General features: G+C 42.6%; 1 protein-coding gene across 1 annotated transcript in view; it reads left to right on the forward strand.

Moving 5' to 3' along the window:
- Positions 1-27,471, forward strand: part of Syne2 (spectrin repeat containing nuclear envelope protein 2) — a 255,798-nt gene that overhangs the window by 103,268 nt on the left and 125,059 nt on the right. The window contains exons 45-53 of the mRNA XM_051196009.1: positions 4,786-4,941; positions 6,308-6,573; positions 7,885-9,988; positions 11,508-11,830; positions 14,200-14,344; positions 15,402-15,620; positions 22,159-22,424; positions 24,382-24,550; positions 26,506-26,661. Of these exons, the coding sequence (XP_051051966.1) occupies positions 4,786-4,941; positions 6,308-6,573; positions 7,885-9,988; positions 11,508-11,830; positions 14,200-14,344; positions 15,402-15,620; positions 22,159-22,424; positions 24,382-24,550; positions 26,506-26,661 (3,804 nt within the window). The remainder of the gene's footprint in view (positions 1-4,785; positions 4,942-6,307; positions 6,574-7,884; positions 9,989-11,507; positions 11,831-14,199; positions 14,345-15,401; positions 15,621-22,158; positions 22,425-24,381; positions 24,551-26,505; positions 26,662-27,471) is intronic.

The raw sequence follows: 27,471 nt of genomic DNA on the forward strand, positions 1-27,471 counted from the left end.
ATGCATGCTGCAACGTATGCACAACCTCCCTCACATACACATAGATGAATTAATATGTAAAGTATTTATTGAGACCCATTTTTGTACTAACTATTTTGGTAGAATGTGAAGATACAATTTTTATAGCTTTTAATCTAGTACTAAACATTTTATTAGTGTTCACTTTGCATGCCATTCTGGAATCCTGAGAAACTTTCATCAATTTTTTTTTTTTAGGATTTTTTTTTTTTTCCAAGACAGAGATTCACTGTGTAGCCTTGGCTGTCCTGGAACTCACAGAGATCCACCTGCCTCTGCCTCCCAAAAGTTCCAGGGGTTTGAGAGCAACCTGATATGGATGCTGGGATCCAAACTCTGATCATCACAATACAGCAGAAAGTACTCTTAACCCTGAGTCATCTCCCCAGCTCCTTAACAGATTATTTTAAATACTCTCTCTAGAAGAATTTTTTACAGCATTTTTTTCTCATTATTCACACCCTCTATTCCTCCTTTCCGTCTCCCATCTCTGTCTGTCCCCTCCCTCATTTGCCTCTTTCTTTTGTAGTGCTGGGTAGTAAATACTTTTCCTTTATTAAATAACATTGATTTGAGTTTTATTGAAAGGATTGCTGTGCCTGCCAGCAATCACTGTGATAACATTTGAATCTATTGCTCAGAATTTTATTGCGATGGAACAGGGTATTTTAGCTTGGGACTGTCAGTTGACTTCGTCTTAATATTGGTGTGATTAAGCGGGAAATGTTTGGATGGTGCCCATTCAAAGCATGCTACATAGTTTTATAAATGTGATACCTAAGCATTGTTAGATATGCACAGACGGCACTGTCCCCTTTCTGACCCTGCTATGAAGGTCAAGCTAATTAGCAAGTAAGAGGTGGTAAAAGACGAGGATTGTCTAATCTCCTAGGACTGTATGTGTTATCAAAAGGAAATGAATGGCAGTGAATGAAGACGAGGAAGATCAGGCATTCCTAATTTATTATTTTTTCCAAAGATAATCAGACTAACATTTAATAATCTTCCTTGTCCCATTCTTCCCAACTTGCAAACTATGTGACATGATTGCTTTGAAATTCCCAAAACCTTTTGTCTGTAATTATTTTTTTTAACTTCCTTGTCCTCACTATTCTGAGCATTTATAGTTTGATGCATAAGAAGCATATATAGATAAATCCTGGAAGACAAATGGTCCTACATGTGGACCAAATGTACCAGACTTCCAGCAGCATGTAAGCAAGCAGGAACATGGCTGGAGTCGGTGGTTACAGGGGAAGGAAGGCCATGTAGTGAGTGAGAGTACTGTAGTGATTGAGGTCTGTGTCAGCTCTTGTTCGTACTGGAATCTTAGTGGGAGGGAGAACCGTGTGTGTGTGTGTGTGTGTGTGTGTGTGTGTGTGTGTGTGTCAGAACCCCTTGTCAGGGCTTGTGTCCACTCTCCCTTCCAAGTATACTTCCTTGCTCTTCCGGCCAGTATTAAAGTCTTGCTTCTTGTCTTAGAGACATTTTTTAACAATCCAGGGCTTATTTTTTCTCAGGACCAGTGATCCCCAAAGCATGTCTATCAGTCACGTGCATTTGAGAACATGATCCAAAGGCCTAAAATCTTAGGCTTCAAGGGAACCTTATGAAGCATCTCTTAGTCAGGAATGGTGGTGTTCACCTATAATCTGAGCAGTTGGGAGTGGGTGAGGACAATGTGTCGTTCAAGGGAAGCTTCAGCTACACAGAGTTGGAGAGCAGCCTGGACTACATGGGAGCCTGTCTCAAAAGCCGAAAGAAAGTGTCTGTCCTAACCCTTAGCTGTCATGCTAAGGGTCTGAAGTCCAGCAGAGCTGGGCCAGGGTTTTGGGCACCCTTTCTTGGTCTTGTCATCCCAAACTATGTCCCACTGTTTTACTTAAGGGGCTGCATAAGTAGAAAGTTGAGGTCAGAATAAGATCTGCAAATGTGAGGTTAAATGAATTCAAATAGCTTTTCTTTACTCCATGACCTTTCAGAGCCTTAAATGTACTCACAGATTCTCTGACCTTTGCTGAGCTATTATGGATACTTCCAAGATTTCCTTCAAACCTCTACTGTCATTCAGCCCCACCATTGCAACCCAGTGGCAAATCAGCCACTGCCAGATTGATAGTTCCTCAGTGTCTTTCCATGTACTTCATCATTCACAACCAAAAGAGGCTTTAAAAAAGCAGTCTTAGTTTTTCATCTAACTTGAATTCATGTCTGTGTCCCTTCTGTTAAAAAAAAAAAAAAAATGATTAAACAGGCAACAAAGAGTCAAATGTAGATCCGGCCTCTGTTCTCATGGATCTTCTAGCTGGAGATGGAGAGACACACTAATCAATACGTTAAACAAATGAAGAGTCCCATTACAGAAGCTTAGGAAGGCTGTTAGCCTTTAGCAAAGTTGTTGGGGCTGGATGGTAGGATGGGGAGGGTCTCTTGCAGGAAGCAACATATGAACACAGACGCAGGGGTCAGCTGGAGCTAGCATATTACTTTATTATATATTAATTAAAATAATATATTATGATTTAATATTACAACATTGTGAAGATGACAACATGTATATTTGGCTACAGGACAGTGTTCGCTTTGGAAGACAAACAAGCTAAAGGAGATACGTTTCTTTAATATAGTAAATTATATCTCTTTCATCTTTGTTTTCAGTCATGTGGAGGTTTTGTTGTTGTTCTTTCATATATGTTTCGTATGTCTTATAATTTAAGATAAAATGTTTCATAGTATGTTCAGTCAAAATAAAGTAGTGCAGAGGGTGGTGGGCAGGGCATGAGGAAGTGACAGAACTTTCCAGGAGCCAATCAGGGCCCAAGCTGGGTTCCAACCTCCCTGGCATGAGCCAAAGGAATGTTGCCTGTTACGTTTGAAATGTTCGTTTGAGGGACTCTGTTGGCTTTTCTGTCATGGTTCAAAATGGCTTTGGGGTTCAATGAGCAAATGGCTTGGAGGTGATTTAAAGTGTTATGACATACTGTGTCTGACCACTGAGGTCTGACATTACAAATGTTGCCTGTGACATCCTGGTAACAGTGGTCCTTGGGCACCAGCTCATCAGGTAAGAGTTAGCTGTTTTGGATTCTTGGCAGATAGCAGTGATAGATATCCTTTTGGGGCCAGGTCTCTAGGCCTTGGTGCAGCCTCCCTTGCGTCCAGGTGCATGTGTGGATATTTCCGAGGAAGTGGGGGGGGGGCAGCAGGCACCATCACCATCTGTGTGGCCTAGGCCCTTTCCTTTCCAGCTCCCTGTGAGGACATCCTCTACATAGGTTTTCACCAGAGCCCAAGTGAATTAGAGCTTCAAAACTGGAGGGAATTTGCAAAATCGTAATTAATCGTCACATTTCAAAAGCAGTGACTTATACTGTGTTATTTCAAAATAGCGATGCCCATGACTCCTGATTCTCCACCAATGAGAACTCGTCAAACTCAGGCAGGGATTATTTTATGTAAACTTTTAATTTTAGAATTGCTCTAGATTTATAGGACAGTGACAAATATGAAAAGTTCCTTATCTTCCTGCCTACTGTCCTCTATTGTTAACATATTACAGCACTCTGCAGACTTCTGGTTGCTTTTGGTTTGTCTCTGTGGGTTTTGTTTTTGTTTTGGTGAGGTCTAGCCCTGAACAGGCCAGGCAAATGCTTACTCCTTAGCACTGCCTCCATTCCCATCTAGTTACAAAATTATTGGTATGGTGCCTGGTACCTACAAGTGTTTAACACATACTTCTAGAGATGACTTAGTGGGTAAAGGTACCTGTTGCCAAACCAGAAGGCCTGGGTTCAATCCCTGGGATAAAGGGAAAGAAACAAGCCCTGCAGGTTATCCTCTGATATCCACACATATGCATGTGTACACACACACACACACACACACACACACACACACACCCCTGATTGATAATCACAAGTTCCTAAAACATTCAGAAAAAAGATCAAATCACTCATTTATAATATTTCCTACCTTATGTAAGGTTTTGTTTGTTAAGTTAGTGTGTTATGGGGGCATGTGCACACATGCTTCCACACAGACACTTAGGAACACCAGGGGAGGTCAGAGGATAATTTGGGGGAGTCATGTCACACCTTCTAGCTTATCAAGGCCAGATCTCTAGGCTTCTACTGCTATACTCTGCTGCAGACTGGCTGGCCATAGGCTTTGGGCATATCTCCTGTTTCTACCTCTCATCCTGAGGTAATGTCCCTGGGATTACAGATGTGCGTTACCAGCCCAGCTTTTCTCTTTACATAGGTTGCATGGTTGAGCTTGGGTACACAGGATTGCTTGGCTAGCACGTGTGTCCACTGAGTCATTTCTATAGTCTCAGGTTGTAGTTGTCTTTACCAAATGGTGGAAGGCATCATTTCTCCTCAGTATCATGATTCTTTGGTGCTTCCACAACTTACCTACGAGCACCTGTCTCTCTTCAGTTTATAAATACTAAGTGTAATTTGGGAACTGTTGACTCTTTGATATCCGTTTTATTTAATATTATATACACTTCAGTATATAATGAAGCAACTCTAGGTCCCATGCTGTTCTAACAACAATGCTTCATCTTGGGAGAAGGTGTGCCAAAGCAGATATTAATTATTATATGGGAAAAGTCCATCTTTGGTAGTACCCAAATAAACCTCTTTAAAGCCTTTAGTCTGAGTAAATAGAAGCAACTGGAATGGTTTTTAATCAAGAAAGAAAAATGAAAGAGGTTCATTTGGAAGGTAGGCTATTCAGCAATTAATCTTTTTATGTTTTCAGAACTCATCTGTGAAAATGATTTTGTCAAAACAACTTTCCCTCAACATTCAAGAAAGCATGCAAAACACCCAAGATGAGTGGAAAGTCAACGAGCTGCAAAATCAACCTTTAGAATTGGACATTATGTTAAGAAATGAACAATTAAAAGGGATGGAGGTATGGGAACATGAAAAACACTAACAGCATGATTGCATCGTTTACCCAGTGCGATACAATATAGTTTAATTACCAAAACCTTGCTTGTATGGAGTGAAAAGTCTTATTTAACCTTTGCCTGATGATCAGTTTGGTAACTATATAATTATGTACTAATCAGTAAGTTGTAGAACGCTAACCATTTAAGAAGTGGGAGAGTTTAATGAACATTCGACATCTTTCTGTTGAACAAAGTTCCTGAAAAACTTCAGTGAGAGTTTGGGGACTGTGACTCACCACAGTTAACTTTTGCAGTCTTCTGTGTTCTGATTCAGGCAGGTTCCATTTTTTTCTGAGGATCCAGAGGCTGGGGCCTCCTCCTTAGCTTGACAGCTGCTGATAAACAGTAAACATATTTTTAACTACCAAATCTGAAAACCTATACATGGCTATGCTTTGAAAAGTGAAACTCTAGAGCAGTGGCTCAAAACCAGTGGGGTCACGACCCCTTTGGGGAGGTCACGGGGGTCACCTAAGACCATGTGCATATCTGATACTGATATTATGATTTATAACTGTTGCAAAAATTATGGTTAGGAAGTAGCAATGTAATTTTATGGTTGGGTGATGAGAGATGTCATTCTGTATATGTTTCTTATACTGGTTAATGAATAAAGCACTGTTGGCCAATAGTAAAGGAAGATAGGAGGGACTAGGAGACAAGGAGGAAAGAGGAAGTAGTAAGGAGGAGTCAGGATGGGGAGTCAGGATGGAGAGTCTGGAGAGAACAGACCTGCCATTCCTCCGCTCTTGGTAAGACCACGTGGAAATACATAGAAATGGGTTAATAATTAAGACAGAGTTAGCCTATAAGAAACAAGTAACTGGCCAACAACATAATATCAAATACAGAGTCTCTGTGTGTTATTTGGGGCTGGCGCAGCGGCAGGACAAGACCAGGTGGCAGACAGGAAAAACCATACTTCTTACAGTTGGGGGTCAGCACAGCATGAGGAACTGTGTTAAAGCGCTGCAGCATTAGGAAGGTTGAGAACCACTGTTCTGGATGATCTCTGCTGTTTCAGACAACTCTACAGTGTTGTCTGTAGACCACTCTAAACCAGGAAAAAAGGTGGTATAGGGACATAACAAAAACAAATCTTCCATTATAAATCACAGGGTCTCCATTATAAATCATAGAGTCTCCTAAGAGATGGTAAATGCTGATCCAGGGTTCTAGATCCTGACATGATTCTTGTAAAACAGAGGCATGTGAATAAATTATTTATGAGTCCCTCATGGGACAGGGCATGCTGTGAAGGAGGGCAGGAAGGAAAATGAATGAGTGTGCACACATCTACATGCTGATTTGTATAACTTCCTGTAGGAATTATATGCCCACTTGGAAGTGAGAAAATCAGCCATAGACCTTCTGAAACAATCTCAACGTCTCAGTGAAACAGAAGGAAGAGCCTTGGTTCTGCCCACCGACAGATCTCCAGCAAACCACGTGGGCAATCTACTTCAGGTGCTTCTTACCTTGAAGAAAACTAAAGAAAGCCAGTATGGCCTCCTTAATGATTTTCAAGACCAGCTGACTGCAGCTGAATCCTCACTGAACGCTTTCTTGGCAGAAGTGGAAAGCCTCAAAGCGTAAGTGTAAAATGTCATGATTTTAAAATCATGCATGGACATTGATTCTAGGGGACACACTGGTTTAGTCTGTTTGGGTTGCTCTAAAAATTGTCACAGACAGGTGGCTTAGGAATAGCAATCATTACTGTTTTGAGGATGCAATTAAGTCCAAGTTCTAAGATGCTGGCAATCCATGTTCTGGTGGACCTTCCCTCTAGTTTAGGGATGTTCATCGCCTCTCAAAGACCCCCCAATCTCTTAATACCATTGTGTGGTCACTGAGCTTTCAACACATAACATTTGTATCTGAGACCCTGTTTCAGAAAAGCAAATAAAGGGGCCTGAAAGATGGCTTGGTGGGTAAAGGCACTTGCCACCAAGCTTGGCAACCTGAGTCCAGCACTCAGGACCTAGGTGGATGAACAGAACTATTGCTCAAACAAGTTTCCCCTACCCTAAAAATAAATAAGTTTACTTAAAAAAAAAAAAACCATCAAACAACAACAATAAAATAAGAATTTGTTTGGAGTGAGCATAGGCATTCAAACCTTAGCAGAAGCTAACTATTGGATTCATGGTGTGTGTGTGTTACTGAGTACTGTGTCTTACATATAATTTATTAAACAATAGTGTAAATATCTTATATGTAAGTTCTATGGAATTCAGTACTCTTTAAAAATTTATTCTGCAACTATGGGATGGAGAGAAACATGTATATAGCTGCTTGTTACTCATATAATTGGTTTAAGTTATTACATATTGAATGTTATGTATTTAATTATTTCATTTAAATGTATGCATTCTGGGGCTCAGTAAGATGACTCAGAAGATAAAGGCACTTGCTACTGAGCCTGATGATCTGAGTTCAATTCTCTGAACCCACATAAAGATAGAAGGGGAGAGAAATAACTCCACAAATTGCCCTCTGACCTCTCCATGCGGTCTATGACATGAGTCGTTCCCCCCACCATCATATGCTACTATTAATAACAATAAATATATATTCCCTTTGACCTTGAAAATAACAAGTGATAGATACATAGTTAAGTTATAATGTGTAAATATTTCTCATCATAAAGGTTTGTTTTATGCTTCTATCTAAATGGATTTTATTTTCAGCAATATCGCTTAAAATAATTTTATATTAAAAACAATTAGCAACTCTTGGTGGAAGGGAAGGGTGGTAAGAAGAGATTTGGATACTGTGGTAATTTCTGTCTTAGACTAAGTCTGGGTGAAGGGCTTTCCATTTACAGAGCATTTCTACATGCCTTGTTCTCCACATCTCACTTCTTTCCTTTCATTTCTTCATCTTTATTCTTTTTCTAGAGGCTCACTAGACAGTGTAGCTTATATGGGCAAAATCAAGAAGTTCCTGGGATCAGTAGAGAAAGAAAAAGGCTGTCTGACCAAGCTTCGCGTGGAATGGGCACATTTATCCAGCCTCCTGAGCGCCGAGGATCAAAAGCTGGTGGAGGGCCAAATGAAGCAACTTGAATGTGGGTGGGAACTTGTGGAGCGGCTGGCTCACAGGAAGTGTTTTCAGCGAGCCACGGAACACAGTGAACTTACCTCCCTCCTGAAGAAGGCCCAGGACATTGGGGTTTCTCTGCACCAGCAGCAACAGCGCCTCCTGCTGAGTCTAAACTCTCCACAGCAGCAGGAGGGGAGCCTGGACATGGTTGCCCCTGCTGCTGAGATCCACGCAATCAAATATGAACTTTCTGGTTTAAAGCGGCAAGCAGAGCTTCAGATGAAGAGACTTTGGGGAGAAAGGGAAAAGGAAACTCTGGAAGATGCACTAAACAGTTTGAATAATCAACTGGAGGCACTGGAACCATTAAGCCAGGAGGTAGAAGACCGGGTTAAGAAGTGTGACCTAAAGAACAGGATAAAGGAGACTCTCTTATGGGTCAAGAATATGTTGGCAGAGCTCAGTGTCCCCATCGCCCTCCTCCCCGACGACATCCTGTCTCAGATCAGACAGTGCAAGTTACTTCATGATGGCATTCTGGGTAAGCAGCAGGCAGTGGGGTTGCTGGTGGACGAGGTCAGAGGCATCACACCCAGGCTCGCAGCAAGTAAGAACGATGGTTTAAATAGTGTCCTAGAGGATTTACAGAATCAATACCAAGCACTGCTTTTAAAGTCAACTCAGAGGTCACAGCAACTCGAACTGAAGTTGGAAGAAAGAAGCAAATTGTTTGCGGTAATAGAAAAGGCTCGGCTAGTGCTTGAAGAAAGCGAATCGCTGATGGTTCCCACACAGGAGAAAGCCTCCACAGAAGCCGAGCTGGAGCGTCACAGAGCCATCTTGAAGGCGTCCCAGCAGCAACTGAGAGACATGGAGAATGTGATCTCAACACATCTTCAGGAACTCACAAATGCCTACAAGGATGCTAATGTGTTTGAGAGAGTATTTCTGGATGATCAGTTAAAAAACCTCAAAACAAGGACCAGCCGAACACAAAGACGCATCCAGACTAACTGTAAGGAAGTCGAACGCAAGATCAAGATTCACCAAGAACTTCATGAGAAAACAGCTGTGCTTCAGAAACAGGTTGAGGGCATCCAGCTCAGCGAACTTCTCCCACTTCATCGAGAGCCACAGCAGGATGCCAAAGAGCAACTCTGCCATCTTAAAAACAAGCTGGCCGCCATCCGAGGCAACATCTCACAAGTGCTGACATCTGAAGAAGTGTTTGACTCTTTAGGGCTAGGCTGGGATGGCTCACTGCTTGAACAGTTACAGACCCAAGTGTTTGAAAGGGAAAGGGAACTGGAAGAGAAAATTAAGCAGCTGGACACATTTTTAATGGCACATGACCGGTACCAAGTGTTACTAAGTAAGATAAAGGCAATGAGTTTGCAAATTAAGAAAAGGGCCAAATCACTACTGAAAGGCCCTAATATGTCTCCTGAAAGCACGCTGCTCAGCACACATATTTTGATTCAGAGAATTGAAAAAGCCAAAGGCTTGCGTGATGAGATAATGAAGAAATTAAGCAAAAGTGAGGATTTTGACGACTCGTTCAAAGAGAGTGAGATGCTGCAACTAAAGCTAAATGCAGAAGAACATGCTAAGCTTCAAGAGGATCTTGAGAACATGCTGCTAGAATTGCAACCAAAGGGAGTGGACAAAAAAGCTTTCCAGGACAAACTAGAAAATTCCCTTCGTGTTTTAAAGCAAATAAAGTCTCGGCTACAGCAGCCTTTATGTGTACATTTGGGGACTCAACATATTCAAGATGAGAAGGAGACTTGGGAAGCACTTGGTGAGCAGGTTCGGGCAGAAATGTGTGGTATTGGAGCTCTGAGAGTTGCCAAGGAGCAAAGAGAAGAAAATGCTTCCGGAACCAGTGGCATGGAGGCAAAATTACAGGACCTGGAAGGTCTTCAAATGGAGCTGAGCAAAAGCATTGAGTTACGCACAGTAAGTTGTCTTTGAAATTAGTCCTTTAAGACTGGTAGTTGTTTTGCTACAGGTGATGTCAAGTCAGTACTCCTGAAGATAGTACAGACCCTACAGTAGAATTCTCTGCAGGAAGAAAAACTGCTTTCTAAAAGACTGTGAGCCACTTTATCATGTTCGGAATTAAACTGTAGTGCCTCATAAATTTGAAAAAAGATGAAGCCAATATCTTTGTTTCCCTCCTAAACCCCATGGAACTCTCAAGTTTTTTGTTTAGTGATAGTAACATGATATGGAGTAGAAGTATAAAAGGAAGGGCACTAAATGGTAACTAATGTTTATTTAGAACTTACATTGTGCTGGGGGGTCAGGAGTGGAGTCTGCTGTTGTTAGCCTTGTTTAATGGAAAATTGAGGGCTAGGTGTATAGCTCGTTGACAGAATGCTTGTCTAGCAAGTGCAAAGCTCCCTGGTTCAGTTCCCAGCACTGAAAAAAAATAAAATAAGAAAAGTCTAATCTCAGAAGCATGAAGCTCTTTCTGGGGGTCTTAGCTCAGTGACAGACTCAGGATCTAAACTGAGATTTCTCTTAAGTCTACAACAGACATCCTTAAATATAAGGCCATTGCCAAATCTTGTTCATAGTGCTTGATTTATTAATAATATTTTATTGGGGTACAGCCGTGCCTATTTATATAACGACTGTGGCTGCCTTCTTGCTACAACACAAGGTGGAATAGTTGTTGGGGGAACTTGCAGGGAGAACAACTCCCTGTCTCCCTCTGGTAGTTGGCAAGTATCTTAGAAGGATCCCACTGTATAAGTAGTAGGTAGCTGGTGCCTTGCGTGCCATTATCTAGCTCATTACCTTTGATCTGTAGAATGGGGAAAGTCACCGTTTTAGCATTAGATAATGGGTGTAAATGCCACAGAAATGTAAAGTGCTATGGTAAATCCTTGTGTGCTATTTAAATAGTTATGTAAGAAATGCTGAGTAATTCTAATACATTTTTTTTGCTTTTAATAGTTTCAAGAAACACTTTGTATAACTTACCCCATCCATGAATAATTAGATTAGAGCTGAACAGGAAAACATCTTTAAATTCACTTGCTATTTTCACAAACGGAGGTATAGGGACATTCAATAATATGCCTGAACTGAAGTTGATGGCAGATGATTCTATTTATTTGAAACTTAAGAAATCCAGCTTTGGGGCTGTTTTCGTTTGTTCATAGATATTAAGATTATACACATTATATATAATGCTTTATTTCATTCAAAGCCTGGTATAAAAATTCCAGAGTCAGAATTATGTATCAACTGACAAAGTTAATGCGATGTTATTTTAAATTTAAATTAGATTTCTTAGAAAATGAACTGTTAATTTACTCAGCTTTAAATATTAATCTCAGGCTGCCCCCTGTAAGGACAGGCACCCAGCTCTCATAGGACTCAGGGACTGTGATTACACCATATTTGAGAGTAACAAAAATCCCTCAAGGTGGAAAACTGTCACTGAGTTTAATTTCTAATTCCCCAGAATGTCCTGAATGATGCCTATGAAAATGCAACCCACTATGAGGAGACAGTCACGAGGGCAGTGGGGATCGTCACATCCCTGGAAGCCATCCTTCTGTCATACAGAGTGGATCTTCACCATCCCAAAGCATCATTGGAGCCAGCGCGCTGTAAGCAAGAGGAATTGCAGTCCGCAGTAACGGACATCCAGAACCTTACTGAGACCCTGGGGACTATCTCCAGCCCTGAGGCCAAAGAGCAACTTCAGGGTACTTTGCAAGAACTAGCTTCTAAGAATTCAGCCCTAAAGGCAGTGCTGGAGGCCCAGGAGGCAGAGGATGGAAGGTAGGTGGCCTATCTTAAGGGATGCCTTCAGGCAGCAGAACATCATTTTCCTAGGCTTTATAATTAATGTGCCCATCAGAGAAAATTTGAATATAGGAAAGTTTAAAAAGTCAACAAAAAAACATGTTAAAAGTTCATTATGTTTTAATTCTTGTTTAGTATTTGATACATATAACGCTATGTACAAAATGTATAGATAGTGTAAAGGGTGATGATAAAGCATCTTTTTTAAAGATTTATCATGTATATAGTGCTCTGCCTTCATGTATGTCTGCATGCTAGAAGGAGGGCACCAGATATCATTACAGATGGCTGTGAGTCACCGTGTGGTTGCTGGGAATTGAATTCATGACCTATGGAAGAGCAGCCAGTGCTCTTAGCCCCTGAGCCATTTATCCAGGCCTCACAAATAAGCATCTTTATACCCCAAATGTCCAAGATAAACATCATTAACTTGAATTCTCTCATGGGCTTTTTCTCCCTTTATTGGAAAATAATATATGCCCTATGTGTTATGTTTACTGTTTCTTCCAATTGTATTTTTGCTGTTTGTGTCTTGTTCTTATTATTTTCATTTTTTTATTCTGTAACTCCATATTTTTCAAGCTCATCATTTTTATGTAAGGTTTACTTACATTCTTGCCTGTAGCTGTTTACAGTTTCGTGCATTAAACAACCGTGTTTTGGGCCAGAGAGATGGCTCAGCAGTTAGGAGCACTGATTGCTCTTCCAGAGGATCCGGGTTCAGTTCCCAGCACCCACATGACAGCTCACAACTGTCTATGGCTCCAGTTACAGGGTATCTGTCACCCTAACACAGACATACATGTACATAAAACACCAATGCATGTGAAAAAAAACAAAAACAAACAAAAACCAACTGTGCTTATAGTAACATATGAAGTGCAGGAGCCTCCTTTGAGTATGCAAGGGTGTGATAGCCCAGGTCAAAGGGATGCAATTCCTAGCACTAAATAGCCTACTAATTTCCAGGAAACCAGGTACATACAGATATTCCAATTGTCCTGCCTCCTTGCTAACAATTGACACTAAATGGTAAGAGAGGGCTGGAAGATGGCTCACCATGTAAGACTGTTTTGCAATCATGAAGACCTGAGTTTAAATCCCCAGAACCCATGCAAAAAAAAAAAAAAAAAAAAAAAAAAAAAACTGGGCGTGTCTTCTCATGTATCCAGCACTATGGGGGGAGGGGAGGCAGAGCCAGGAGGATTGATGGGCCTGCTGATAGCCAGCCTATCTCCAGGTTCAGCGAGGGGCCCTGCCCCAAGAGATAAAACAGAGAATGATAGATGGGCCACTAGATGGCCTCCTTGGCTTTTACACATGCTCAGAACATGCTCCTCTGTGCGTTTATACCTTGTATAAATGAAGAGTAAGAGGCAGGTGGTGAGATGGTTCAGTCGGCAAAGTGTCTATCATGAAAGTACGAGGGCCAGAGTTTGGATCAGCAATACCAATGTAAAGACTGCGTTTTTCCTAATCCCAGGATCCTGGGAGCTCATTGACTAGCCAACATGGCCAAGTCAACAAGCATTAGGTTCAGGGAGAGACTGTCTCAAAATATAGGATGGAGAGCAAAGAGGCCACCTCACACTGATGTCTGGCCTTCACATACCCATGCTATGGCAGTCACACCTGCATGAGTGAAGTGTGTGCTCACACACAACACACATTTGAAACTAGCCTTTTGCCTTTGCCTCACACTTAAGGCAGCCTCAGCTTCCCGGGTATGAGTGTTAGGATTTCAGGTGCGTGAGTTTCTATTTTAAGGTATCTATTACAAAATTTTTAATTTTTTTTAACGAGGGATTAAATTCAGCATCATACATGTGCTTTATAATAACAACCCATATATAAAATTCTGTGGTGACTTGTTACTTAACCTTGCTTTTTGTTAGATACAAGTTTTTTGGTTTATTTTGTTTTTTCCTTCCTGTTTTAATCAATACTCGTGTATGTAAAAGGCTATTACTATGCAAATTATTTTATCCTGATTCTGGGAAACAAGCAGTTGAACAAATGAATCCAATGTAGACATTTTTTAAGGTTGCGTAGCTTTCTCCCAGAATTCAGCCTACTTGCAACTCATTAGTAATGCGTAAAAAAAAAAATCTCTCTTAACCTCTCTCTTTCTCGCTCCCTCTCTCCTCTCTCAAACTCTCACTTTCTCTCAATCTTTCTCTCTCTATCTAATATAGTACTTTGAGGGCAACTGTATCTCCCGTTTAAAGCCATCTACAGGTACCTTTAGTGGCAAAAAAAAAAAGCACCACCTTCTTTATGTGTGGTATGTGTTGGGGGTGGATTAATGAGAAATAAAATTGAATATTTTTTTTCTGTCTCTTCAGGTGCCTAGAGAATTACAAATGCTATAGGAAACTGAAAGAGGAAGTTTGCTCTCGGCTCAGGAAAATGGAGACAGATCTTGGACAGTCCATGTCCCCATTGCCCAGGTCTTACAAAGAAGCTTTAGCATGGCTGGGACAGAGCAAGGTAATGGACCGTCAGTTTGCAGACAGTCTGTGTAAAGGACCACCAGTCTGTAGATAGTGTTTGTAAAGACCCAGGAGAACAAGCAGGTGGTGGCAGCAGAGGGCACTGCTCTGCTGTAAGCCACGGAAATCTTCCAACACCCCTGAGAAGCGTTCCTACCAGAGGCTGAGGCACGGGATGAGGGAATATTCTGGCCCCTCTAGTTGATTGATCTACAGTGCAGTCCTCCCCTCCCCCCCTTAGCATCCTGCCCTGCAGGCCACCTTTCTGACCCTTCCTTTCCTGATGTTTCGAGGTATGCCACTGGATTGATGACAGAGCAGTCACTGCATCTGTTAAGTTTTGATCACTTTCTCTACTGTTACTAAGCTATGTATTATCCATTTGAGACAGAATCTCCTGTGTCACAAGTCCCTCCTGCTTCTACTCCTCACCTATCCGAAGTGTTGGAGTCACAGACACGAGCCTCCATGTTTACTTTTGTAATCACAGTAAGCAAGCACTCTGTGACTTGGATACATCCCCAGCTTCTAAAACAATTTTGGGTTTTGTTTATTTTCATCTGTTAGTATCTGTGGTACTTTGCTGTTGTACTTTAGGTTTCTTAGTTACATATTTATTTATTTTTGAAACAAAGTCGCTACATAGCCTAGGCAGGTCTTGAATTTGCAATCACCCTGCTGAGTGCTGGGATTAAAGGCATGAACCATTACTCCTGGCTAGTCATTATGATATGGATGAGGCCATTCATCTACCAAAAAAAAAAAAAAAAAAAACTGAACAAATAAATCAAGAACTCCTAAATGGAGTACCTTTATTCCCAGCACTTGATGGGCAGAGGCAGGCAGATCTCAGTGAGTTCGATACCAGTCTGGTCTACCAAGCAAGTTCCAGACAGCCAGGACAGACCCTGTCTGGAAAAACAAAAATTAAAAAAAAAAAAAAAGAAAAGAAAAAGGAAAAAAATCCTTAACTGTGCCAGATTTAAAAGTGATATTTCAGAAAAAAAAAAAAAAAATCACAGACCTCATGTCTGTCCTGTCACTTTCTCTTTAAGGCCCTAACAGCAAGTCTCCTGTCAATCAAAGGCGACTTAGTGAACCTCCGTGGGGTCCTCAGACACCTGAGTTGCAGGTGCACAGAAAGCAGTGGTATGTGTGTGCTCCAAGTGGCCTCTGCTCTGTGGGAGAAGTGGCTGAGCTTGCTGGACGCCGCCAGAGTATGGCAGCTGTGGAGTGGAGAACTGAAGGGGAAGTGGAGATTCATCAGTGAGGAGGTGAGACCTTTCTTTTCAACACGCAAACCCTGCAGCTTCCAAGGAGAGAGAGGCCAGTGCCTCTTCAAGTTCATGTTCTGTGGCGTAGGTGTCGCTTGTGAACATCTGTACAGGTGACGTCTGGCAAAGCCTCTGAGAACTTCTTCAGCTTTTTTTCATAACAAGGGTGCTTTTCCGGTGCCCTGTGATTCTCTCGGGTCCACATTCTTCTTTCACCTTTACACGGGTCTGGGAATCAAACTCAGGTCTCCAGGCTTGCACAGCAAGCACCATCACCCGCTGAGCCAGCCCCTCAGCCCTCAGATAATTCTTATTGAAAGGGTGACTGCTTGCTGGGTGAAGCTTAAAAATCTTCATTTCCAGGATGAGTTAATCCTTGAAAATAACTGTCTTTGCATTCATTGCACGAAAGGTTAGAACTGGGTAATGTGCATGAAAACTGACTAAATTGGAAATCAACTCCAATTGTTAACTATGGAAATTAGTTATGAGTGTTAAGTGTGGGCCTAAAACTACGAAATATAGCCATCTCTGAAAAACTCCCTTAAAGAAGACCTCTCTGTGACCTCTGTGACATGTCAATCACAGGTGATAACTTAGTCACGGTTTAGGACTAATGCAGTGCATTTATTGGGGGGGGGGAATGAAAAATCACATGAGATCATAGTATTTGCTAATCTTTCCATGGTGCCAGGGATAAATGAAGTGCAAATCAGAATAAGAGTTGAAAATTCTCCTTTCTTCATTTCAACATTTCTGGTGAATTGAATGAATATGGAAATGTATCGAGTCCATATGTTATTGGTGGGGGATAGCCTGAGCTCAACACTAATCCTGTTAACCTACTTAGAACTTTAGATTCTTGAAATCGGTGTCATTTCGGTGCTTCTGGTGGAGCTTAATCAGTTAACAGTTTCTCGGATGTTCGGACTCTAAAGAACTCTGTCAATTATGCTTTTGTTCGGGCTACTAGCCTGCCCACAATGACACCAATCACAGTCTCCACACTGCTTGGAGTGTGCTTCCTAGACCCTTGCCTTGGCCTTTGGAAGTAACTATCATCACTGCTTGATAGAAAGGGAAACTGAGGCACTGGCTAGTTTTGTTTTGTTTATTAAGGGGTGGCCCAAGAGCCCCAACTACAAACCTACTGTGTGGCAAGGCCCTGTGGACCGGGCCTGGCGTTGGGGGTCTTCCTTACCATTCTAACCCGGCAGCCTGGCTATACCTTGTACCCTGTGGGCACTCAGTAAATACTTGTTGAGGGAGCCTGTTTATTCAGATCCAAACCTAGGCTGATTCTAAGCTTTCCCTGTTTTACCATCCTACTGTTTTATATCCAATTAAAGTCATAGCCTACTAATTTAAATCTTACTCATTTGATTCTAATTACTCAAATGTTAGATGAGAAGCTCATAAAAAATCATTTCTTTTTAGACAAAGTCTCCTGTAGCCCAGGCTCACCATCAACTTGTGTAGCTGAGTGGGACTTTAATCTTCAGATTTTTCTGCCCCTCCCTCCTGAGTGCTGGGATCACAGATGGGTCTCACCACACTGGTTTATGTAGTGCCTAAGCCAGGGCTTTGGGCATGGGGCAAGCATTCTCCCGGCTGAGCTCCATTCCTAGCCCAGCAAATTGTATTCTTCAAAAGCCAGCACAAATAAAAACATATAGTGACAGTAATGCAGCTATTGAAGTGAGCACTTACACAGTCCTGGCTTCGGTCAAAGTGTGATGTTTGCATCCATGTGATGGGTGATCCTCAGCCAGACTACGGAGTCATCCTCCTGGGAGCAGCTGTGCCTCTTTGCTAGGCAGCATCCATTGCTGCTGTGCCTGCTGGAGTGTTGAAATTCCCTCAGAAGGAAAAGGTGTGGACTGTTGACATTCCTGCCTGGAAGGAGCAGGTGGGGAGGGTCACTGAACCCACCAGCCACTCCTCCCAGCCATTTCTATGTTTTTTCCTGCCCTAATTGCTTATGCCCTCGGGATTTAGGGGAGGAGCTAGAGTGTCTAGGCTGGAGGAGATGAAGGGAAGGGACTCTATCTGTGTATGATTCCCAAAGTCATCCTCCAGGCAGGATGAAGACTTTCCAGGATGAGCTGCTATGGGGTCAGCCAGGCTCCTGTCAGTCACCCTTCCTCCATGCGCTGTAAGTAAGCCCAATAAACTCATTGGGTCCCCAGCGTGAACTTCTGTGACCTTGTACTTTGGTTTGTTATTAGGACTTGAGGAGGAGGGCCTTAGAACCTTAAATGGGGGGCCAGGGTAGATGTGCACATCCTCCCTCTCCAGAGAAGGAGTTCTAGCAAGACTCAGCAATGTTGAGTAACTTGACCAAATTCACAAGTGGTAAGAGAAGATTCCAGCTTACACATTATGTTTAATCACTGAGCTACTAAGTTATGTGATACATGTCAATTGATATGATTCTGTGGATACGGATGTGTGTGTTGCTGGAGATAAAACCAACGGCTTTGTACATGCCAGGCGAGCGCTCTGCCTCTGAATTACATCTCTAGCCTGTTGTGTGACCTTAATGCAGCTCTTACTCGTTCACTAAAAATGGTGACATTCCTGTATCCAAATAGGACCTATGCATGCAAGAGTCTGCTAGCACCCATGGTGCTTTATCTGTGTCGCTATGATAAAAATACTCTGACAAATGCTACTTCAGGGAGGAAAGGTTGATTGGGGCTCAGGGTGCAAGAGGACAGCCTATGATGGCTCCTGATGGCAGGAGCTAGAGAAAGCTGTAGTCAGGAAGAGGACAGTGATGAATGTTGGTGCTGAGCTGGACCTCAGCCCAGTGAAAGGTACCACTTAGTGAGGGTGGGACCCCCCTCCTCAATTAACTAGATAATCAAGGCAGTCTCCCTCACAGGTGTGCCCAGAACCTTGTCTCTTTAGTGACTGTAGAGCCTGTCAAGTTAACTGTTGATATTAACCAATATGTAACAATTAATTTTTTTTAAACAATTATAATAGTTATTAACTATCCTTATGGACTAAACAGTTTGAATAGTCACATTAAAAAAAACTTATAAACATTTTATAAACTAAAAATCAATTTACCTTATGACTTTTTCCCGTTCAACGTAACACATTTTTTAAGACTAAATGAACTTGATGCCATTATTGATAACGTAGTTAGCTTCAGTTGGCAATTGTACACAGTCTAGAGTTCTCATGGTAAGCCAAAATGCAGGCATCTTCCCAATCAGAGTGCCCTGTGATGATGTCTGTAAGGGATTGTCATGGCTGGCAATTGACGTGGGAGGGCCTAGCCCAGCCAGCTGTATCAGAGAGCTAGCCGAGCAGGAGCCTTGGAGTGAGCCAAAGAGCGGGTGAAGAAGCAGCTTACATCCCTACCCTGACTTTCCTCAGTGATGGACTGTGGTCCTAGAAGTACAAGATAAGCAAACCTTTTCCTTTCCCAGGTTGCTTTAGTTCAGAGTGTTTTTAGCACAGCAACAGAAAGAAGGCTAAAACAACCGACTTCTAGAATAATGGTTCTATGCTTTGGTGGTCATGCAGTGCTGGGACAAAACCACTTCTTCTTTTCTTTTTCTTGCTTTTAAATTTTTTTTATTAATTTATTTTTTACATTTCAATCCCAGTTCCCCCTCCCTCCTCGCCTCCTGATCCCCCCCCCCCCAATCTGCTCCTCAGAGAGGATAAGGCTTCCCCTAGGAGTCTACTAAGTCTGTCCCATCATCTTGTTGAGGCAGGACCAAGACACTTCTTCACCCCCTGCCCACTCCCACCCCAGCGTCTAGGCTGAGCAAGGTATCTCTCCAGATAGAACAGGCTCCACTGAGTCAGTTTGTGCATTAGTGTTAGAGCTTGGATCCACTGCCAGGGGCGTCATATATTGTACCAGTCACACCATTGTCACCTATATTAAGGGAGTCTAGTTAGGTCTTATGCAGGTTCCCCACTTGTCAGAGCTGAGTCAGTGATCTCTCACTAGCTCGGGTCAGCTGATTCTGTGGGTTTCCCCATCATGGTCTTGGCTCCTTTGTTCATATTATCGCTCCTCCCTCACTTCGATTGTACTTGAGCTTGGCTCATTGGTTAGTTGTGGATTTCTGTGTCTGCTTCCATCTGTTTTTGGAAGAGGGTTCTAGCTTCTTTGGGGTTGTGGATTGTAGGCTGGATATCTTTTGCTGTATGTAGGGTATCCATTTATGAGTGAGATGAGTGAATACATACTGTGTTTGTCTTTCTGGTTTTGTGGAAAGCCATTTCTTTAGAGACAATTGGGAATGGGAAGCTGGTTGTTACTTCTCATGTCATTTCCTTATTCCTTCCCACTTCTTCAGGTCCCAAGATTTTCATTCTCCTTCTCTCTCTCTCTCTCTCTCTCTCTCTCTCTCTCTCTCTCTCTCTCTCTCTCTCTCCTCCTCCTCCTCCTCTACTTCCTCCTTCTCCTTCTTCTGATCCCAAGATTTTCATTCTCCCCCAACCCACACGCGCGTGCACGCGTGTGTCTGTGTGTGTGTGTGTGTGTGTGTGAGAGAGATAACTATAGTTTTTCATCCTCTTTACCTATATGATGAATCTTAAATTTATAAATGGTTTTATTAGGATTTTATGTCCAAGGAAAATCACCAAAGGATACAGAGACTTTTCCAAGGGAAAGGGCCCAGTACATAACCTTTATGCTGTTTTCCTAGCTTGGGGGCTTTAGCAATTAGCATGAAGTTTATTGGGTTTTGATTAATGTGCGTAGTCACGTGATTCCCCCCCCCAAAAAAAAAGTAGGCCATTCTCATCATCACTGAAAAGTTCCTCGGGCCCTTTGTGCTCATTTTTATCCCTGAGTGGGATTCTCCTGGGTAGATGGATGATAGTCATCCGTTCACAGATTAAGCACTTGTGTGGCTGCTGGCATGACCCATGCATGCTCTCTCAGGCTCTCCTTGCCATCCTCCAGCCTTGCAGCAGTTTTGCAGCTGAGACTGCGTTTGCCACCAGGTGGTTTATTCTGGATCGGGTTCACAGGAAGGGGAGCTAAAACAGAAGAGGCCTGAGCTGTTGACTGTTTTATGCTCTTTGGGGTGACGGTCATTGCCTTTGTTCATTTGTGGACATTGTTCTCAGGTGTGGCTGCATCAAGTAACACCCATTAAGTTCTGGGTTCTAGGCAAGGCTCTTGAACCTCAGTCATTTTAGAAACTGTAGATCTACCTGTCAGTATTGCAGTTCCTTTGTTGGCATGCTGGTTTTAAGCAGGAAGGTGTGACATGGTCTATCCTAATATATAGTTCAAATGTGGCTACCTGCCTGGGAACCAGGTATGAGCTAGCAGGAAGTACATACTCATAGCCAAGTTTCTTAGGGAGGGAACAGTCGCTCTCTATACCCAGTACATTACAGCAACCAGGGATCCTACTAGATCATAGAACCCAAGTAGCAAGACAGCAGATATCATAGCCTGTTCATGATGCTTTGGCTCATCTCTCATGGCAAGCAGTAGAAGCATTGTTGACTACGGGTTTGAACAGTAACCTTGAGTATAACATATTACATCCACAATCCAAGAGGTTCCATCACATGGTATCTCCCTTTGTTAGCCCTTGACCAGCTTGACAATCACATTGATAAAGAAGCATGCTTTAGACTTTGGGAACCCTGGATGTTTATAATAATTGAGGTTGGGGCTCTTGAATTTTCATAGGTTTAACTTTGCTACATCCGGGGCCTCGCTCACCATTCCGATTATCATGATACCGTAGCATGATACAGCTGTCTGATGTGGTATTTTATATAGTGGCAATACAGGTCACTGTTTGCACGTTGAGTAGAAGGGCAGAATAGTATAAATGTGTCTTGCAGCTAAAGAGGATGGGCACAGGGCTTGGGGGTGCAGAGAACTATCTGAGAAGCATTTCAGGCTGTTTCCCATGTCTCTATTCTGAGTCCAGGGCCATTGGAATTCCTGGTTTCTAGGTAGGTGGTGTAATAAGTTACGTATTTCTAAGTTTTGTGCATTCCAGTGGTTGAGAGACACAACCGGTTCAGTGATCCCAGGGGCTCTCCCTTAGGAAAGCATCACGTTCGTAATGAACCACCAGGCCTAGTTTTACAGCATGACACAGGCATTCAAAGTGAAAGAAAAAAGACTTGTAGAAAAATTTCCACATCCATCAGAAGCTTAGCCTCGTGCTAGAAGCAATCTGGCCGGGCCATTCCATCCACCTCATGTAGTTCTCATGTGAACACTGCTCAAAACACCAAAAGCCTCAAGGGAAAATAAATCACTTTATCCAATAGCGTTCCCCCAGCCTGTTCACAATAGCATTTCCTCATCGGAATCACACATCTACATGGGCAGTAGCTGGAAGGTACAGGATTCTTGATCACAGAGAACTAATGTTCCCAGCTATGTTGTAACAAATAATGACTTTGACCCAGGATATGGCATTAGGAATGATTTAAAGAGAGGGTTTACAGAAACCATGCTTCCCAACGTAGATTTCACATCTCAAAACCTTCCTGCTTTTCTCCTTGTTGCCGTTCATTTGATTAGATTGAACGAGAAGCAATAATTTTAGAGAATCTTCAAGAGGACCTCCCAGAAATTTCCAAAACAAAGGACACAGCTCCCACAGAGGAACTCTGTCAGCTCTTGGACTCTCTATGCCATCACGAGGAGAGTGTAGAAAAGCAGCAGCAGCTGCTGGCCCTGCTTCTTCAGCGCATAACGAGTATTCAGAACATTCCAGAAGGCACAGAGACAGTGGAAACCATCCCGGCACTTCAAGAGATTAGGTCCATGCAAGAACGGTGCAACAGGTAAGACTTACAAAGAGATCAAGAAGGAAATGGTCTTGATGGTTTCTGTTCAAAGTTAGAGAATAGAAAACTGAGCCAGGCAATGGTGGTACCTGCCTTTAATCCCCACTCGGGAGGCAGAGGCAGGCAGATCTCTGTGAGTTCAAGGCCAGCCCGGTCTACAAAGTGAGTTCCAGGACATTGAGGGCTATTACATAGAGGAAACCCTCTCTTGGAAATAAAAAAGGTGGATGATAGCGAGTGCTACAACAGAATCCGCACTGATGGGTACAAAGAGGACAGAAGAGATAGACAATTGTAATGGAAGCATACACATTTTCTGCTTTGGTATTGCTAAGTATGAATAGCTTGCAAACTTTTTTAGTAATACCTGTTGACTGTAGGAAATTTTGAGAATGGGAAATTATAAAGACCAAAGTGTCTATTTCATTCTCACCATGCAGCAAAAACACTGCCAATCACCCTTTCTTGTTTTGCACTGTGATTATTGAAATTATAGTACTTACACTGTTTTGTATTCTGCTGAATTGTTTATCAGCAGATTGTTTTTGTCTCCTATGCCATTGACTGTCAATTTAAAAACATACCAGTGTAATAGTCTATGATGTTGATATGTCATAATATGTTTAACCAAACCCCTTTAAAGATCTCTTAAATTATGTGTAGTTCAATTGTGTTTGTTGTAAAAAGCCACAGCAGTGCTCATTACAGGAGGAGAGCAGCAGTTTTGCTCTCCAATCTTAGTCATTTACCTCCTTTCCCCACACCCTAAGCATCTCTCAGCTGATACCCACTCGAGTTTCTGCAGCTCCACTGGCCCAGATTCTACACTTGGAGCACTGAGTGTCTCAAAACTGCCCCTGCTTCAAATGCCACAGTTGTGGGACATCACCCATCCTTCTGACTGCATGGCTTGGCTCTTGGAAATTCCTCCAAAACCCTCTTGTAGCTAGCAGGACTCAGGGAGCCACTTAGGTTTGCTGATTTGTCAGCAGAAGATGTAAGAAAGGATACAGATGAAGAAGGATGTGGGAAAGATGTGTGGGGCAAGAGGTATGAGAATGGGACAGCTTCCCTGTCCTCTGTAACACCTGTGTCACCTCTCTTGTTCAGCAGTCCGGGCACTCTGACCTAATGGTTTCCATGCTTCTAAGGCTGTATTACTTATGGTGGTTATACCATTGACCAATAGCGGTCAACTCAGCCTTCAGTCCCTCTCTCCTGTCTATGGGTTGGGAGGGTGGTAGTTGGAAAGGGTGGTGCTGATCTCCAATCACATGGTTAGCTCTCACCCCATGAGGCTATCCAGGAGTCTACCAAGAGGCAAGCTCTTAATGCAAGAGCTCTGTCCTGGGAATAAGAACTAGAGCCAAATGTCAGAACAGATTTTCAGCCATGTGTGGTAGCATACACCTGTAACCCCAGCATTTATTGGGTAGAGACAGCAGGATCACTGGAAGTTCAAAGCTAGCCAAGGCTACTAGTGCAGTGATTTTGCCATGTTCTTCTCTTGAAGGAAATCAATAGCCTTATCTCAAACCTAGAGGGCGGAGACCAAGTATAGATTTCTATCGTGTTGCCATATGATAGATACCAAATAGTTCTCGGGAAAGACCCCACTACTACCACCATCACCACACGCACAATTGCCGCTTTGGGAAATGGATCAGCTAAAGAGAAACAGACTGGTGGAGGTTGCCTGTTGTAAAGAGTTCACCCATGGCTGATGCCACATGTTACTTCCTTTGGGATCTAGAGCCACGTGGGCTATAGATGGCAGCTGGAAAATGCAAAGGGGACACTTGGGGATGAAACTTTTGGGGAAGCTGTTGATAGACTATATTTGATATATATTGAACAACTGGTATATTAATCAGTAAAAACTGGTACTTTTCTCCTGTGGGGGATCATCCTTGGCAAATACTTTAGAGATCTCTGTTCTGATGCTTTATTCCAGGCTTCTTCAGGCAGCTCAAAAGAATAAGGACGCAGTCCAGACCGAAATCCAGGCACGGCATTCTTTCATGAAGGAAATAACTGATGTGAAGCGTTCATTTGAACAGATCTCAACTTCTCTCCGAAACTTGCCACTGGAAGGGCAGCCAGAAAGGGCGGAACAGTTGGAGGTGAGTGAGGGAAGAATGAGTGTGAGTGGCTGAGACTGGTCCAGTCTCCTGTTCAAGTCCTGGGGCAGAGATAACCCAGCAGCTCGAGTTGGAGGGGTAACCCAGGGAGACAGGGAGGTAGGCGTACAGGGCCTGTGGCACACACACACCACAGTCAGGGAAGGATGGCGAGGTTGGAAAATGGAGTGGAATTGAAGCCAGGCTGGGAGACCATCACTGTGAACTATGGAGCCCTATTTTTAACCATGATTCAAGTATGTGGTGATCAGAGACCTCAACCCACATATGAAGAATATGCTAGATGGCTTCTTTTGTTTGGACATGGTATCTCAGCTCTGAGAGGCACTGTGCCTACCCTGAGGGTCACTTTGAGAACTCATTTCTTCAGAGTGACCTCTCATTTTTAGTCCAAAAATGGCTTGGGGAACTTTTTTAAACATTTTAAATTTAATTTGTGAAAGGTTTACTTATTTTAATATTTTATGTGTATGTATGTGCGCGCCACATGTGCGCCTGGTTCTTGTGGCTGCTACAAGAGGGTGTTGGATATCTCTGGAACTGGGGTAATAGATGGTTGTGAAGCTACCATGTGAACCAAACCTAGGTCCTCTGCAAGAAGAACAAGTGCTCTTAACCACTGAGCCATCCCTATTCATTCATTCATTCATTCATTCATTCATTCATTCATTTAGAGAAAGAGAAAGTGTGTGTGTGTGTGTGTGTGTGTGTGTGTGTGTGTGTGTGTGTGTGCGTGCGCGTGTGTGCATGCCTGAGGAGGCCAGAAGAGACTGTTGGATCTCCTGGAACCAGAGTTTCATTTGGTTGTGAGCCACCACATAGCTGCTGGAAACTGAACCTGGGTCCTCTCTAAGAGCTGCCAGTGCTCTTAACCACTGAACGGTGTCTCTCTAGTCCTGACTTTGGGACTTTATACTAAAGTCTCATGCTCTTGGTAACCACAGAGTCCTTGGTTATCAGTGTTGAAAAAGGAAACCTACTGTCTTGCTCAAAAGTTTTCTGTGGAGAAGCCATTGTCTCCATGTGTAGCTGTGAACTGAAACCTGCTGTCCATACCTGGCTAGAAAGAACCGGATGCAGCCCCACCAGCCGCTGCACCATGTGGCTCTTTCCCTCTGTAGGTGTGTCAGTCAGCTGAGGATGGCAACGCAGAGCAGGGTATAACATCACAGCTTTAGAGTGGGGACTGTTGTTCCTCGGGGCTGGGACTCTTGAGTGCTGTTCAGCCTTCACTAGACACAAAAGCCCAGAGAAGTCAATAAGTAGTTTTCCATTCGATCTTTGGGAAAATTTCCCAAACAGATGAGTTTCTCCTTTATAATTACTGCAGGAGAACGCAGGTCAGATTCTGTTTCTAGGCCACAAGCAATGGGCCATTTGTTCACAACGCTTTTATCTCCTGAAACCTACATTCTTTACCAGGAACTGGAACCCTCCCTTTTGAAAGGGCTGGGGCTCTGCCTGGCTGTCTAATTACATGAAACAGACACTTTTGCTTCAAGCATGGGGCTCTCAGTGTTCTTGACTCCTAGTGATATACTGAAAGAAGAAATAGAAATAGCAACAAGGAAAATCCTCTTTGAAACTTCTGGCCACTTGTTACTTTTTAGGCAACTGGCGACAGTGGAGATGCAGTTGATCCTAGAGATGCTAGAGAGCCTGGGGCTGTCCTCATGCCTTTGTGCCACAATAGTCTGACACCATGAAGAGCGATCAAGTTCAATTCTTACAAATTAGAAAGCATCATCTGACTAAACCCTGGGGCTTAATCTGCTTGTATCAATAGGGAGGTTTTGTCATGTAAAGTTGGCTTATTGAAGTTGAGAGGACCCTGGAAAACTGCTTTCCTTTTTTTTTTTTTTTTTTTTTTTTTTTTTTTTAACTGCTAGAATTTTCCCCAGGTCCTGTAAGTATTGAGACTCTGTTGATGATTTTAGGAGCTGCAAAACGGTCTCCAGAAAGGCAAGCTGACTTTTGAGAACATCATGGAAAAATTGCGCATCAAGTATTCTGAAATGTACAGCATAGTCCCTGCAGAGATCGAATCCCAGGCAGAAGAATGCAGGAAAGTGCTAGAAGATGCAGATGAGAAGGTAATGATGTGTGCTGTGCTATTGTTGAGGGGTTGCATGTGTGGAAATAAGGATATCCTTTGATGTCGCTTGTCGTTTTTCTAGTTGCAGCTCTGCCTGATTTTATGGAGCTCGTGTATTGAGCAGTGAGATGAAAGGTGCTCCAAGTAAATTGCATAGAGGACAGAATTTCAGATCATCTTTTATTTTCACCAGTTGTCTTAGATGCTTACATTTTAATAGTTTATATTATCTTTTACTTGGCTTATTATTATGATTTAAAATTATTATTTATTCTAAAGCAATATTTTAAAGAAATAGGAACATGTGTAATGTTTTGCTTTAAAAAATATTCTCCAAAACACCTTGAAAGAACAACTCAGGGAATACAGGCTTCATTGCTTACACAAAATAGCATTCCGCATGTGTTGTCTGTTTAATGGTGGTTACGGTGGAATTCTCACAAAGCATGGGCAAACTTTTCTACCTCAGAGTACAATTCTGAAAAGAGGCGGTGAATTGTTCCATTGTGCTGGATACATGGGTGCTCAACTAGGCAGTATTATTAGAAAGCTCAGACCAGCAGAACAAAATTGTATTTGGTCCAATGTCCACAAAGAGGGTTTTATGTTTTGTTTTTGAGTTTAGAATGCCTATCACATGGTAAATAAAACAGACCACCACTAGAAACAGTGCAGAGAAAAACAGGGCTCTCTGTTTTTGTTTGTTTGTTTTGTTTTGTTTTTTTGAAATAGGGTTTCTCTGGAACTCACTTTATATACCAGGCTGTCCTTATCTCACAGATCTACCTGTCTCTGCCTCCCAAGTGCT

The sequence above is a fragment of the Phodopus roborovskii genome, unplaced genomic scaffold (assembly GCF_943737965.1).
Source record: "Phodopus roborovskii unplaced genomic scaffold, PHOROB, whole genome shotgun sequence".
NCBI lineage: Eukaryota > Metazoa > Chordata > Mammalia > Rodentia > Cricetidae > Phodopus > Phodopus roborovskii.